The sequence below is a fragment of the Nothobranchius furzeri genome, chromosome 8 (assembly GCF_043380555.1).
Source record: "Nothobranchius furzeri strain GRZ-AD chromosome 8, NfurGRZ-RIMD1, whole genome shotgun sequence".
NCBI classification, from domain to species: Eukaryota; Metazoa; Chordata; class Actinopteri; order Cyprinodontiformes; family Nothobranchiidae; genus Nothobranchius; species Nothobranchius furzeri.
The window spans coordinates 56,521,734-56,538,078 of NC_091748.1; the positions used below are offsets into that span (position 1 = coordinate 56,521,734).

General features: G+C 42.1%; 1 protein-coding gene across 6 annotated transcripts in view; it reads left to right on the forward strand.

Annotated features, from left to right (window-relative positions):
- Window positions 1–1,263: 1,263 nt before the first annotated feature.
- The window catches only part of elavl4 (ELAV like neuron-specific RNA binding protein 4), a 95,753-nt gene continuing 80,671 nt past the window's right edge, over window positions 1,264–16,345 (forward strand). Inside the window, exons 1-2 of one of the 6 annotated variants that reach the window (XM_070554145.1) lie at window positions 1,264–1,874; window positions 2,521–2,661. In XM_070554145.1, the coding sequence (XP_070410246.1) occupies window positions 1,827–1,874; window positions 2,521–2,661 (189 nt within the window). In that variant the 5' untranslated portion in view covers window positions 1,264–1,826. The remainder of the gene's footprint in view (window positions 1,875–2,520; window positions 2,662–16,345) is intronic. The other 5 variants (XM_070554144.1, XM_015971349.3, XM_015971347.3 and 2 more) reach the window with 5 other exon arrangements.

The window sequence follows — 16,345 nt, forward strand, 5'->3', positions numbered from 1 at the left end:
GCTTTGCAGTTTACTGTTGCTGATGCGCTCATTCGCTCACTTTTATTTTTATCTGTCACTGTCTCTAAATCCCTCTACTCCGCCCCCTCCTTTTGGTGCTGGGCAGCATCCACCAAAACAGATGGTCCAGTGTCAATGTGGCTGCTATTAACTGGCCGATCCCCCTCCAACTCTGATCTCAGACGGCAAAAAGCACATTTAAAATGTTGTTTGACTCTGTCCTGACAAAGGTACCGTGATCCTGCTCAGTCCAACACCATCGACCAACGTTAGAATGGCCTGTATTTGTACAGCGCCTCCTAGAGTTCTACAACCCCCCGAGGTGCTTCACAGCACAACCAGTCATTCCCGAATTCACACACACATTCACACGCTGGTGGGGATGAGCTACAATGTAGCCACAGCTGCCCTGGGGGCGCACGGACAGAGGTGAGGTTGCTGAGAACTGGCGCCACCAGCAGACAAGGAGGGTGACGGGGTGTCTTGCCTAACGACACAATAGCAGAATTCCCTGCCAGGAGCCGGGATCAAACCTACGACCTTCCCATTATCGGACAATCCGCTCAACCTTCTGAGCTCTGCCGATTTGTTTTATCTCAAGAAATAAACTTTTTTTAACAATATTTGTCTCTTTTTTTTACACGAAGATTCACAATCTAATTGAATTTTCCAAACTGTTTAACCCAATGAATGCAGTGAGTCATGCTCTGGCTGTTTCCTGTTCATTTAGGAGTCGGGATCTCCTGCCACGACTGTGACTGGTTGCTGCGTCATCACTGTGCCACACCCTGCTGAGGAAAAGGACAACCACCTGACCTTGACGCTCAGCCCAGCAGCATTTTTCCTCTGTTTTTTTTTTAAAATCCAACTCCCATTGAGTCTCCCTGTGTTTTATTATGTTCCAATGATGCATTTCCTGTAAATAATCTGAATGTTTTAAAGCAGATAAAATGTTGTATCTCTTTTATTTGCAAAAACATGAAATCATTCAACAATATTAAATCCCACACATCCTAATTTTGTTCGTTAATCCTAGTTTAAGTTCTAGCTTCTTTTAAGTGTCTGCATCCATGTCTGGTGAACTCACTTGAAAAGGAGGAGAAAAGAAGCAAATCTGAGTGATGGAAGAGGAGGAGATGATGGTGCTGATGCTGATGCTAGAACAGTTTTCCCACCTTGTGGTGACAGAGTGAACTGTAGCTGCTTGAATGCACGAGCAGTGGGGGAAGAGGGAGTGATGCAGAGGGAGGTGGAGGGGAAAAGAGAGAGAGAAAGAGAGAGAGAGAGAGAGCAAAAGGGAGGGGAGTTTAAACTAAGTGCTATGTTTTGGGACAGGCTAATCTGCTAGCGAGCAGTGTGAGGATCGGAGCGTATTGTGTGAGCCAGTGTGTGGGGGACAGATAAGGGAGCCAGCCAGCCTACCAGCCCGACCCACCGACCCGCCGAGTGCGTGTTTTAATGTGCTAACTCTGGGGAGATTTTAAAAGACAGCAGCGTATTGACTCCTCAGACGTGTGCGGAGACCTCGGGCACAAACGCCTCCACTAAACAGCCGCAGCCAGCAGAAGAGCATCAGCAGAGAAAGAGAGAGTGAGAGAGAGAGGGAGAGAGAGAGAGAAAGAAAAAAAGAGCAGGGAACTGAAAACAGCACCAAATCCTGAAATCAAAGAGGATTTTTTTATTCTCCTCTTTTTTTCTGTTTTCTTTCTTTTTTCTTGTTCCTGGGACAAGAGGGGCTGACTCCCAACTGCAGAGAACGGCCAGAAAAAAGCTGAAGAGAATCTAACAGTTGAAAGGACAGAAAAAAAACCTCATCGAATCTGAACATGTTTGAAATAAGCCGAACACTCAACGCTGCTTTGTTGAGCAATGAGGTAAAGATATCTGGATTTACCTTTTTGTGTTTGCATCTCACCTTTGTATGTCTGCTGCCAACCATTCTGTCATTTGTGTTATAGTATGTCTGCGTGTGTGTGTGTGTGTGTGTGTGTCCCTACACCTCGGTGTGCTTGCATCCAGAAGACAGAAGGGATGATTGATAACAGCAGCTGTTTATTTCTGAAAATGAAGGGACCGCTATGCTTCTCACACTCATTCTGCCTTGTAATCATAAACAGAGAGCCAGAGCCCCTGCCTCATTGTAATAAAACCACCGTAGCCATCTAGCCCATCAAACATAGGCTTTGCTTGTGAAATTGTCCACCTGAGGCTAAATCTGTATGTGTGCCTTCATGTGCACGCACGGCGTGAGTGGACGTGTGTGGCTCTATGTTCACACGTGTTGGTGTGAGTGCAAAAATGTTCTCGTAAACCCATCCACCTCCCTCTTTTCTTCAAGGTTTTTCCCCTCCTCACTCCCTCTTCTGTCCTTCCTACCTGCTGTTGTCTGCTCTCCTTCCCATCTAAGACACCCCTTTCCCTCTCTCTCTCTTTCTCTCTCTCTCTCCCCCTTCCTCCCCCACTGTCTCTGCTCCCCTCTCCTCCCGTGTCTTTGTATGAGCGTGTGTGTTCTGTGAGCAGCATCTCAAGATGATGGCGAGGTACGGGCAGCTCTCGGGACTAGCAGCCAGTGGCGTGGGCACCGTCCCCGAGACGCACTCGCCGCTATTTCCCAGGGATCTCCTGTCATCGCCCGTCCAGATGGGCTACAGGTCACCCCTGGTAAGAGGATAGACAGACCAACATACCTCTGCCTCTTTCATGAGCACAGGCGAGCGTAAAACCTGTAAATGAAAAGGCTGTTGTGGTAGTTAGTTTGGATACGGTGTGTGTGTGTGTGTGTGTGTGTGTGTGTGTGTGTGTGTGTGTGTGTGTGTGTGTGTGTGTGTGTGTGTATTGGAAAAAAAAGAGTAAAAGGGGTAAAAACCAAAAAAAGAGCAAATCAATTATGGGATTCTGCCTGTATCCCCAGTGGAGAATATTAGTAAATATTTACATTGTTATGTTTGTTCAATTACAGCCGCCTACTCTGTCTTTAACCTCTGCCAGTCATATTACTATCAAGGGAGTTTGAGGTGTTTGTGTGTGCATGCATGCATGTGTGTATGCATTTGGTAAATTTGGTAAATGCTGCAGCACTAAATGTCCAGTTTAATTTCCTTAGGTGTTCTAGCTATAGTTTCTGAAGAGCTGCTCAATGACGAGTTGTAAAAACTTCGGATTTTAAAAATGAAGTCTGATTTCATTAAATAATTAATCAGGTAATTTCTAATCGTTCCATTTTACAGAATCAGAGAAAGCAGGAAGTCTGCAGAGAGACATTTTCCACCAGAGTCAACATTACGCTGCAATTTACATAGTAAAGATTACTTGAGGCAAAAGGGACCGGGAGAGGAAAGGGGGCATGAGGAAAACCTTAAGTGTTTAGGCATAAAAAGGAAAAAAAAAAAGCCTTGTAAGAAAATCCCTGACTCGCTGCATAAAAGCGACATGAAGCTGTGGGTGTCTAATCTGCTGTGGGCTCCTCATTGGTTCGGCTCCCCTTCTAACTGGCTCAGATCCACACCCCGGAGCCTCCCGGAAGCCTTCATAGCCCACTGTCATGCTGCTGACTGTACCCAGGGGTGTCCGTCAAGTGTATGCTAATTCGTGGAAAAGGGATAAGCAGTGGAATATGTCCATGAGGAACTGAGCTTTAAAAAAATGGCTTTACTCGACTTCAAAGCCATCTGTCCAGCGCTTTGCTGATGCTTTTCTGAACGTGAAGCACTGTGTGCTCCGCTGGCTGTTTAGACCCACAGCAGCGTTATCAGCTGTCTGCATGAAGGTGCTGAACCACAAACCAGTGTTACCTCGATTTATGACATAAATACAATTGGCACATTAACGTATTACAATAAATCGTTTAATCATTCTAATGGCTCAATTTCCATCTGGGATTAATAAAGTATTTTTGAATTGAATTGGATAAAATTCTGTGGCGCTCACTTTAGGGGTTATTGTCAGGGAGGATGCATCTCAACAGGGAAGAAAGGAACATGCTTGGATTAAATTAAACGTAAGCATTAATTTCAAGAATTGTAATGAAGTCATTAAGCAGCTTCATTTATTACAAAAAATGTTTGTTAATAGTAGATTTGCGGGGATTTGGTGCATTTGTTTTCAGTTCATTTCTGGTGATGAAGCTTGTCCTTCTGTGTGTTTGTGTGGGAAAGTGCAAAGGCTTGTGTATTTGTTTGAAAATGTGCGTGCTTGAGTATGTGTGTGCCTGTATTCATGATTACCCTGGTTAAAAAAGAACATCGTTAAAGTGATTAATGGTGCCTTCATTAAGCACATCGAGATCATTTGCATACATTAGATAAATGTGCTGGAAGATTCTGGTTGTTTTGTTGGGTGAAGCCTCAGGTTTCAGAGGGCTGGTGCTACAGAAAAGAAACCGTCTACGAAAGCGGCTGCTGAATATTGGCAGATATTAGTAATAAATAAACCAGATGATCTGTAATTTATTATACTCTTTCATTTAATACAATAGGTTTTAATCTTGCTGTTTGTACAATTCAGTTTATTTTCCATTACACATGCACATTTGCAGTACCTGCACGTTTTGTGAGGCATGATTTTTGTGTCTCTTAGCGTGTGCACGTGTTCTTATGTTGTACCCGGTGGTGCGTTTAAAAAAGCTTTCAAAGAATTAATTTTCTGAACCGAGAAACATAGAGGAGCAGATTTCTGACAGAGTTAAAACTAACATTTTTCTGTTCTTACAGTTTTAGAACAACCACAAAGACCATCTTAAACAGAGTGGAAATTTGTGGACAACATTTGAACAAAAATTCAAATAGCAAATGATTCCGTGTATTTTTGTTTTGTTTTGTTTTTTGGCAGTGCGATCCAGTTTCCAGAAGCTCACATCTACAAACACACTGTGCACCATGCTTCAGAGATGAATGCTGTTAATTTTGAGAAAGCTGCACTGATTACCCACTGCAGGCAGCTGCCGTTCCCCATGTGACACTGGGCTTTGTTTGACAACTACTGTTTCCGTGTGAGAAAAAAAACGAAAGGCTGCATTTCAAACCTGCCTGAAGTCATTTTTAATCCCTACAAAATGCAAGAAAAAACAAGAAGGGAGAAGGGGTGGCTGGTGGCACAGAAGCTTGCAAACGTGTGTCACCACAGAAAATAAGCAGCCAGCAGATAGTTAGAGGTCATCTCTATTTCATAACAATAATTAGCTCCTTCCATCTGCCGCTCGCTGCATTTCTCTGAGCCTTGATTGCCGTGTTGTCTATATCCAGGAAATTAGTTCATTTATGCTCTGCAACCCTGCTGTCACCCAGGCACAAACAGGTGCAGCACGCTGAAGGGCGGCTGAAAGAGCGAGAGACAGAGAAACGCAGAAGTGTGCAAATTGCTGAATCAAACATGATAATCACGCAACAAGTACAATAGCGGCTGATTAACACAAGTACGAAAAAGCAAATGTAGCTTTTGTTGATGTTTTGAACTATTAAGGGATCTGCTGAAAATTTAAAACTGTTTTTAAGGCTGGCATATCTTTTAAAAAGGTGTGGCATAACCATTCATCTTTTGCTCTTTTACAGTAAAGCCAGTATGTTATAGTGGTTTCATTGATTCAGCTATAAAGCTGTCGGAAATGTTTCAAAAGACTCACTAGTGGACCATATCACACCTATAGTGTATCCCTCACAGTGCAGTGTGTTACGACGCCCCGGCTTGACTGAATTTACCGTCGGCGTCACAGGAACACAGAATGTGCAGCTTGTGCATCACGGCACGCTTATGGATGATCTGAGCACATGGTGCTTCAGGAGCACAGAGAAGCACACTGCAAAAGGAAGGGAGGGTTTGGAGTAGTGTGCATGTGTGAGTGTGTGCGCACATGCGTGTGTGTGTGTGTGTGTGCCTGTGTGTGTGTGTATGTTGGCCACCAGTGCTGCAGGGAGGACCTAGTGATCAGCAGCTGAGCCTGCATCCCGCAGGGAGCCATCACTGCAGAATGGAGCAGGTGTCTCATGCACCCCCCCCAACAAATCACACTCACCTTTTTTCACACTGTACACAATTGCTGCAAGCTAAGGGTAATTTTCCCCTCATTTTTGTCCTTTATTTCACATCATCCTCTCTGTTCTCTTTATTCATAAAACCTGGCCGTTTACATTCCGTCTTTTTGTGTTCCACTTTACTTGGAAGCTAAATTACTAAACAGCATTTTTCATATTTCCTACATAAAAGTGCTGCAGATGCAACACACACATCAACACCCCGCTACGGAATATCTCTTGAATACTTTCAAGCTTCAGTAATGTACGTGCACCACTGAATAAATATGTGAACAGTCATGTGATGAATTATCCCAAATTATCACTGAGTGAATATTACAGAGACGAGGGGAGAATACAACCCATAATCCAACTGTAAACAAAAGAGTCACACCCACCACTAAAAGTCAGCTTTAATGCTGTTATTCCCCACATTGACCGAGAGCTTTGTTCCTACACAGATTAGCATGACTAAATCATTATAATCCCAGTTGATGTGGATTATATTATTAGATTATATGATGCATTTTTAATTCTGTCTGTGCCGTTTTAGTGGAGTGACAAAATTAATTTCGAAACAACTTAAAGGTTGCATTTCTCTGTGGAAATATAAAGAAATGCAGCCAGATCAATGATTTTCCATTCAGTTGTGGTGTTTTGTTTTTGGGTTTAAAGATAATAAATACAGAGAAATTAATAAACTGACAAGTCTGGAGAGAAACAAAGGATTTTGTCTGTATAGCTGATTTGATTTAGTTATTAACACAAGAGAAAATAACTATTATCTGACAGGTTTGCAGCTAAATCTATTCTAGATTAAAATGGCCATATTGTTTGCATAAAAAAGATGTTATTGGTATTAGATGATCCAGCTTTGGGGAAATAATTAGAACTCTGACAGCGATATCAAAAAGCAGCATGGATATCTGTCAACCTTTGAAACCTCGACACAAGAGGTATTAGCCAGAGCAAGCCCTCCACTGACCCATCTCCATAAGTGATAATCTCACTCAGACGGCTTCGGCTCATCCCTCTTTCACGCCACACAAAATAATAATAATCAGAATGCAAACACAATTTCCTGACGACAAGAACATCAAGTGGTCTTTTTTTTTCCCCACAGACACCCGTTCTGCAGGTGAGAACGGTCATTTTAGAAGCAGTGGAAATGTGCTCTTATTGTTCACAGCTCATCGCTTGTTGATGCTGATGATACAGCGCGATCATCCTCGTCTGATCCAGACATGTTGATGAACAACGTTCCATCTCCTCTCAAAATGGATGGTTTCAGAGATGGTTTACTTTTATTGATTTGTTAAGTGTAGAGGATGAGGTGAAACATTTGCCATCACCATGAATAAATGATGGAAGTCTGAGTTGTGCATTAGTGAATTAGTAAATAGTGCATTAGTAAAGGAAAAGTAACCGCCAGTGACTTAGTGACCTCTGGTACCACTTGGGGATGTCCCGAAGCTAATCCTCGTAAATACCTTTATCCTGTTGCTTTTGTTGATGGATTTTGACAACCCAGTTAAATAAAGATTTATTGAAAAAATAATAAAGACAGCAGGGGAGGGATCATTTTTCTACAGAACTGAGAAAGCAATATCATTATTGGCAAGTCTCTAACTTCCAATAATAATAAACTTATTCTAACAGCTGCATTGGTGACAAGAATTAAAGTGAATTTCTCCATAAGAGTAGACATAAATCCCAAATGGAACATTTTATTATACTATAAATAACCTAAATTAGCATGTTTATTTATCTCACAACTGTAATTTACTCAGAACGTTTCTACGCGAGCTCTGTGTGTGTTATCAGTGAAATATCTGTTTTCCTCTGTGGCTTTTGTCATCTCAATTCAACTGAAAGTCTCGACGCCACAGAATAAGTGAAACATGTCTCGGAGCACGCAGGCATTTAAGCTGAAACCCCTGCTTTTTTTTCTGCTGCATTACACCGCTGGTTCTCTTCAAGCATGAAGTGACATTTCCAGAGATGGATTTGTTCGGTGTGGGCGCGAGATTTTGTCCCACAGAGCCGATGGCCAGACTGGTAAAGGACACTGCACGTGTCTAATTTCTGAAAGGTTAGTCCTTATCAGAAATCACGCTGCAGTCATTTATGCAGATTTGATGCTTGAGGAGGTTTAAAACACTGTGACAGATAACAGGACTTACTTCTCTCCTCACTTAAGGTTCTGAAAAGGAAGTTCGTAAAAAAAGAAAACAGGTGTTAGTTTCACAGATTATGAATTGGAGAGATAAATAATGTCAATAAATGAGCAGCAGCCTCAAGTGGGGAGAGTTTGTGTGTGTGTTTGTGTGTGTGAGGAGGAGGGCGGGGGGTGTTGTGATTAAAGCCTCCACCAGATGGACCACAGCAGTTGCCCTGTGAGCGTGGATGTACCCCGACCGGGATCAAACACAACCCGGGCTGCCGTCCTCACAGCCTCAAGCCCACCAGCAAACCCCCGTGATCCTCTGACCCACCACGCCGCAGCACGGCCTCGGCTTCATTTCACACGCCCTGTTCAGAACGCAACATAACTCACGGGCAAAAATTAAAACCCTTTGCCGTTGTTGTCATCACAAGCTTCATTGACTCTGTACACTCCAGTGATTCTGCATGTCTTTGAAATGATGACACGTTGTTAAAAATGACAGCAAGGCTGAACTTTATGACCAGCGAGGACCGCAGGCCTCCCGATGCTGAATGTCAGCCCGTGCTGCGGACCGCTCCGCCGTCCAAATGGACATTAATTCACCAGAGCCCTGTTGAGAATACACACTCAGTGCCAAGACACATACCAGACCAAACAGTAAGCCTTCCTGGACCTTCTGCACAAACCCTCCCTCATTTTCATTACTGTGAACACCAGCTTCCAAGACCACAGTCACCAAAAAGAGAACAGTAGTGATACTTAAGCTAAATCTAAATCAACAAAACAATAAAAATAGGTTATCTCTGCTGAGCATTATGAGCACAGTTTATTATCAGAGCCTACATAGTGACCAAACAAGTGATTTCAACAGAGGCATTTCAAGCTTTGGCTCAGAAAACAGCCTCCCTGTCACATCTGTGCAGACTGCATGACTCCAGCCACAGCAAACAGCTTTGAGTTAAAAGTTGAAGGAAATGGCTGTGACAAATGCAGCAGAGCCTTGCTCTGAGATCGGCATGAACAATTCACTTCAGATCTGAGGAGTTTCTGGCAGAGCGACTGGCAGAGGCCAGGGTTAAGCCGACTGTGCATCATGCCCACTGTCACTGAGGAAAGAAGATGTAGAGGACGAGCTCCAGCTAGATTTGCTTGATTTTTTTTTTACCAAATACAGATCTTAAAATAGAGTTTAGCATGGAATATTTGACATTCACCTGCTATATTTTAGAAAAATATAGCCCAAATGTTAGATTTTGAAGAGAACAAGTTCAGCACGAGCAACAATTAATTAAAAATCTTATTGTAGGCAATCACTGTGACTTATTTTCATTCCCTTAAATTGGCCTATCTGCAGGATGACTAGGAATTTAAATTGATTTGAAGGTTTTGTTCACTTGTTTACAGGGGCGGATTTAGGACTGAAGAAGATCCGGGGCTTAACACGCACGCGCACACACGCGCGTGCACACACGTGACACGCACTAGTCAACATCATATATATTTGTCTTGTACCACATAATTTTTAATCTGAAGCTACATATTAAGAATATTCAGGGCAGAGTATTGTTCCTGTTAGTGTTTAGTGTGAGATGATAGTAAATATTCCCTTTCTTTCTCCATCCACTTTACCTGATAAGCTGACTTTAGGCAAACCAGCAGCACAACAAATATTTTCAAATAAGACTCACAAACCTGAGTCAACACCAGTCTCATGAAAGCTGGGGTTCTGTCGCGGTATTTTTTGTCTAAAAAACGTCCTTATGTCCATTTTCACTCATGTGTTTCAGGCAGAGAGTGTAGAAAAAGCCGTCTGCTGAAGGGCTTCTTCTTCAGTGGTGGAGGCTCAGGCAGGCTGTATACAAACTACTGCCAGCTGCTCCCTCTCTGTTGGACTTTGGTACTGCATGTTACTTCCACGATTTAGATTCGGGGCTTTTCATGAAACATCCGGGGCTTCAGCCCAAGTAGCCGGGCCTAACGCCACCCCTGCTTGTTTAATTTAAATTTGCTGTGGTCTCTAGTAGGAATGAATGCCTTGTAAGATGTACTCTGAGTACAAAAATCCCTGGTGCGCCTGTTTCAGGATCAAGAAGACTGCCAGATCAGAGGAGAGCTTCAGACGGCAGGATTTTAGGGTCTTACTTTCTGTTATTTAAACATCTCACCTCTGATTGGCTAACACTATTGCAACTCTACCACTGACTCAGTTTGCTTTGAAACATTGATGTTTTATCTCCACAAATAACACAAACCTTGAGCAGTTTTGCCATGTGGTGTAGTTGCTAATGCCAACAGTTAGCTTCTACTAGCCGAGATGTCCTCTGCTGTTCCCTGGGCGCTACACCAACAATAGTCTTCCCTGTCACGAGTCAAAATGGGTCAGTCTATGAATGTTAAAGTGGCAATGTGTATTTTCCTTTACGATAGCAAGCAGTGCATACATAAATCATTGCAAGCAAGCAGTATTTTTGTGTTCGAGTAAGACTTTCCCAACGGATAGCCATTAGAGTCAAAAATCTCTGGGAGAACAACGTCCAGCTAAACGGCGCACGTCAGACTTGCTTTCATCACTGGCAACGAGTGAAGACATAAATGTGTAAAACAACATAGTTTATGAATGGCAAAAGTTTTGTAACTGTTTCTTACCAATCAGTAAATGCATTTTGTCCTCACGGGCTGCCGTAGAAGGAAACAAGGTATCACCCAGAGCCCTGGACTCCTCCCATGTATTTTCGACTAGGGATGTCCCGATCAGGTTTGTTTGCTTTTTAGTCCAAGTCCGATTTTGAGAATCTGCCGATACCGAGTCCCAATCCGATACTTTCGATACATTTAAAAAAAAAAAAGAAAAGGAAGAAACTGTTCCAGAATCCTTATTTTTTATTTAATTACCTTTTTATTTTAATTTTTAACCACAGATCACTTCTGTGAGGTAGCTTGAACAATCAAGTAATAAATAACATAAATTCATCACTTTGGACTTTATTGCAAATATAAAAAGTCTAATATAAAAACAGATGGCACTTCAACTTAAAATACCTGGCAGGGGTTTATTTTGCCTCGGCCCCCAAAATGCTTAGATACGTCCCTGGGCATGGGACGGAGTTTTGAAGATGATCTGAATTGTATCAACTATATAAATACTACATGCTGATAAATTATTGCTTTATACAGGTACAAACGTGTAGTGGGATAAATCTACCTACATTGTTTTAAGAACTTTTTGTTTTCTTGGTTTTTATTTTCCTGTCTTCCTGTCTTGTCTGTCTCTGATCTTCATGTTACGAAGCCACCAATATTTTTCAACAACTGGGCATCATTTAATTCATTTTTATAATAATTCCAGAGATTGTCTGTAAAAACTACACAGAAGCTGCGTTTACATGCGCCAAATTTCCCCTGTCCAATTCAAATACTGGTTTATCGGAAAATCCCAAATCTCTGTTTACATGAACACTAAGTGAATTAATCTGATCATGTTGTGAGTATACATGCACCAAATATTCAATCAGATTGAATAGGTTGAGCCAAAAAATTGTAAACAAACTAAATGAAATGAAATGAAAAATGTTAAAACAGAAATAATAATTCTTCCTGCTTCCTGAATCATGTAATCAATTTATTGTTTTCTCGTAGAAGTTATGTTTTCTTCAGTGAATAATTGTATATTTGTGCTGTGCTGCGTTTTATTGTTGACAACATTAAAATAAGGGAGGCTGTCATTTTAAGTCAGGCTGTCCAAATGACAACGGGGAGGTTCACTGGCTAGTACTATGTTGCACACATGCGCAGTGGGCATTATTTTACTCCCAACAATCTGAACAAGGACAAGCACCATCTTACATTGGTTATCTTCTCAGTCCCTACACCCCCAGCAGGTCCTTGAGGTCCAGTGACCAAAGCTCACTGGTTGTGCAGCGCACCAGGCTAAAGACCAAAGGTGACAGATCATTTGCTGCTGTGGCCCCCAGACTCTGTAACTCTCTCTCCCTGAGCCTGAGATCAGTGGACTCAGTGGTCTCCTTTAAGAAGTAGCTGAAAACTCACCTGTTCAAGCTAGTTTTTGCGTGACCTTCGTCACCACCCTTTCTTTATTCTGCTCTTATTCCGCCTTTCCCGGGATCCACTGATTTCCCTCTTTCCAATTCATTGTCTCTCTCCCTTTACATTTCATTAAAAAAAATTTCTCATTGAGACAACGTGTAGTTTTGACCGATTTATCTCTGGAAATATGCATCGAAATGTTGTTAAAAAGTAATGAAATGATGCCCAGTTGTTGAAATATATTGGCCATAAAAACATAACCATAAAAATCAGATCGAAAATACATGGGAGCTGGTCTAAGTCTCCGGGTGACGCCATATTAGATGCCATGTTTCCTTCTACAGAAGCCCATGAGGAAAAAAGACATTTACTGATTTGTAACAAATGGTTACAAAACTTTCACCATTCAAATACGTTGTTGTTTTACACATTTAACTCTTCACTCGTTGCCAGTGATGAAAGGAAGTCTGATGTGCTGGTCATTTTGCGGAAGTTTGCACTCCCTGGGGATTTTTGACCCTAATGGGCATCCATTGGTATGGTCTTACTCCAACACAAAAATATTACTTGATTACAATGACTTAGGTTTCTACTGCCCCCTATCACCAGGAAAAACACACACTGTCACTTTATGTTTATGTTTATGTATTTAGCAGACACTTTTGTCCAAAGCGACTTACAAGTGATTATTGGCATGTTGCCCTTGAGGCTAACAACAACAATAACAGCAACAACTTGACATCAATCATGGAGAGGAGGGAAACAAGGAGTGAACAGTAGAGAGGGGGGACGGGTGCAGGGAGGGTGCTAGTTTAGAGGATGCTCTCTGAAGAGCAGGGTCTTCAGGAGTTTCTTGAAAGTCGAAAAGGAAGCCCCTGTTCTGGTAGTGCTTGGTAGGTCATTCCACATTTGTGGAACGATGCATGAGAGGAGTCTGGATTGTCCTGAGCGTGGTGTAGGCACTGCTAGCCGATGATCCGGTGATGACCGGAGCGGCCGGGCCGAGACGTAAGCCTTTGCAAGAGGATTCAGGTAGATGGGAGCCGTACCATCTCGGACTTTGTATGCTAGAGTTAGCAATTTGAATTTGATGCATGCAGCTAGCAGTAGCCAGTGGAGCTCAATGAACAGAGGGGTGACGTGTGCTCTTTCTGGCTGATTGAAGACCAGACACGCCGCTGCGTTCTGGACCATTTGAAGAGGTCTCACAGTACAGGCTGGAAGACCAGTTTGAAGGGCATTGCAGTAATCGAGGCGGGAGATGACAGTAGATTGCACCAGGAGCTGGGTGGCATGTTGTGTTAGGTATGGTCACATTTTGAATAATTTTTTTGTAAATCTTTTTCATATTTGAATTGTTTTTGTGAAGCGCTCAGTTTTTACCTTGAGAGGCGCTATTTAAAAGATAGTTTTGTTTCTTTCTTTTTACATGGACGCCAATCGGAATGAAGTTTCATTCCGATCGGGCTGCATCGGATCAGAATTCTGACTGACATGTTTACATGAAGAATTTTTGATCTGATAGGGCATTCATTCTGATTTTTTGTGCCTGGAACAAAGATGTAGGGGACTATTATGTAACTCAGAGAGACCAGTTATAATCAGAAATAATCATTAAAAACATTTTTTAAGTGAACCACACCTTTAAAATCAAATTGTTTGGCTTTTGTTGAAACTGCGCGTATTTTCAGGATAAGAATACAATCAAGAGTGGTGGTTAATGTCTACTGGAGTGAAAATTGGCACGTTTGGTTGTGAGTTGTTCTTTCTCAGTCAGTCCTTTGACCAAAGATGTATTTTTTCTTTACTCCAACAAGGGGCTGTCTCTCTTGTTTGCACCCTTCAGTGTGAGTGGGTTTAAGCTTGACTGTCCTCTCAAAATGCTTTAGCATCAACCAGCCTTAGTATCTTGGACTTGTTCTTTCTCTTGTTTTTTCTCTCATTTTGCTTTCAAGGAGCAGCTTTGTGGCCAAACTACACCCAAGTCAGAGAAATCACTTCACATCGAGAAACCCTGATCATGAAACTACCTAAAAACATCCAAACTATGTGTAAAAAGTCAGTCAAGCCCCAGGCGCAGAGAAAGCTTGATGCTATCATGTAGACAGTTGTTTATCACCGCAGAGGGACACAGACATGCTGAAGTCTGCAACTGTCATTTGCTGATTGTTACCGGCAGAGGGTGGACACCTGCCAGGAGGAGGGCAGTCATCAGTCTGAGTAGCACAGCGAGATGCTACTTCTGCCAGGACTTCAATGGAGTAACTTAAATCCATCCTTCAAGGACAAATCCAAAAGACTCCTGGCAGAGCAGCAAATACCGCTCTAATAAATGTATAAACCAGTTTTAGTGCATCAGCTGCTGTAAATCGTGTGATATATGTTGATAAGATTGTTCTCCTCAACTCCGTTCAAACTGTCTTTTACTCCTGGATACAATTTCTCTGCCTGATGGTGATAATTCGGTTTGGCGGCATGTTTTCCATCTCCTGTCCTTGTCTGCATTCATTTCATCTAACTTGCAATCGCAAAGATGAGTTTTTCTTCCTAAATCAGAATCAGAATCAGAAAAAGCTTTATTGCCAGTGCTCCAGCGAACCAGAACATAGGAACTTGACTCCCCAGCACAGCCTGACCAAGGTTACACACACATGTAGACAGAACAGATACAGGCAGACCACGAGAGCAACCATAACGGCCTGGTATGCTGCACAACCAGTGAGGTTTGGTCACTGGACCTCAAGGACCTGCTGGGGGGTGTAATGGGGAAAAAAAAGTTTTGATTCCCTTGTTAATAATGGAGGTATTTTCTTCCAGCACACCGAGGTAACACCTCAGCTGGCGTCTTCACTTTCCCTCCTTTTAAAATAGAAACCTTATTATGCAGAGTGAAACATAAGACAGGTGTTGAAACACTGCATGTGACAGTTAACAAGACTCAAACCGAGAGCACCCACAATTATCAATGTGTGCACTCTGCATTTTAAAACCAAACCTGCATATGTTGCACGCCGCTTTTCTTTACCTCTTCTTTCACACTTGTTACACAGGCTCGCCGGGTTCACGCATTCACCAGAGGATCCTCTCTTACACAGCACCACATCCAGAGTTCTAACCTTTAGATTCACGATCAACAAACAGATTTGTCAGATGTGGCAGAGATTTAGTGAGCAGGAGCATCGCGATACATTAAGAGGAACAACACAGACTGCAAGTAATCTGTTAAAGTCTACGACCTAGAGGTTTAAAGGAGCCAGGCAGATTGGAGGGTTCATTACAATTATTTATATAGATATAAAATCCAACATGTTTTGCTTCTGTGATCCATTCCTCCGTGCATGCATTTGTGATTGAATGAGGTGTGTGTGTGTGTGTGTGTGTGTGTGTGTGTGTGTGTGTGTGTGTGTGTGTGTGTGTGTGTGTGTGTGTGTGTGTGTGTGTGTGTGTGTGTGTGTGTGGACATGAGCCAGAGCTAATAACTGAGATGGGATTCCACATTGCTGACAGTGTGTTTGCTCTTTCTGGGTTATAGCCACAAAAGCTTTTTAATTTTTTAAATATTGCAAGAGCAAAAAAAAAAAAAAAAAGAAAAAAAAGAAATTTAATTGAATTTTAAATTAAAATATAGCTCTTCAAAAACTATTCAGCATCAGTCATCACCCTAAAGGCCATAGACTGCATCCAATCCGTGAAATGGACTTCAAGTTTTTCTTCCAACAAAGTCTGACAAAGTGGAAAAGACATTAAAAGAGTAGCTTTTCTTCATCATTGACCCCAATAATAATCTTAAATATATCATGGATTAAAATCCACACTGCAGCATCCCTGACATTCAGGCTATTAAGGATCTCGACATGGATGCCTTTAATGTAACAGTTAAACAATAACATAATGCACAGGGTGGTAACTTGTACACTGCAATAACATCATTCCATCTTCGTGTCACAGCTACACACACTCTGCAGCACAACATGGTGGAAAGCACAAACTGTGTTAACAGCTAATTTACTGAGTAGTGGAAGTCATAGTCACCTCTTTTTTAAAATTACGATCCCATAGAGCAATCGAGTGAAATATCATGCCACGCAAGGCTACCGTGAGAAACTATTTTCACTTTCAAATCGTGTTC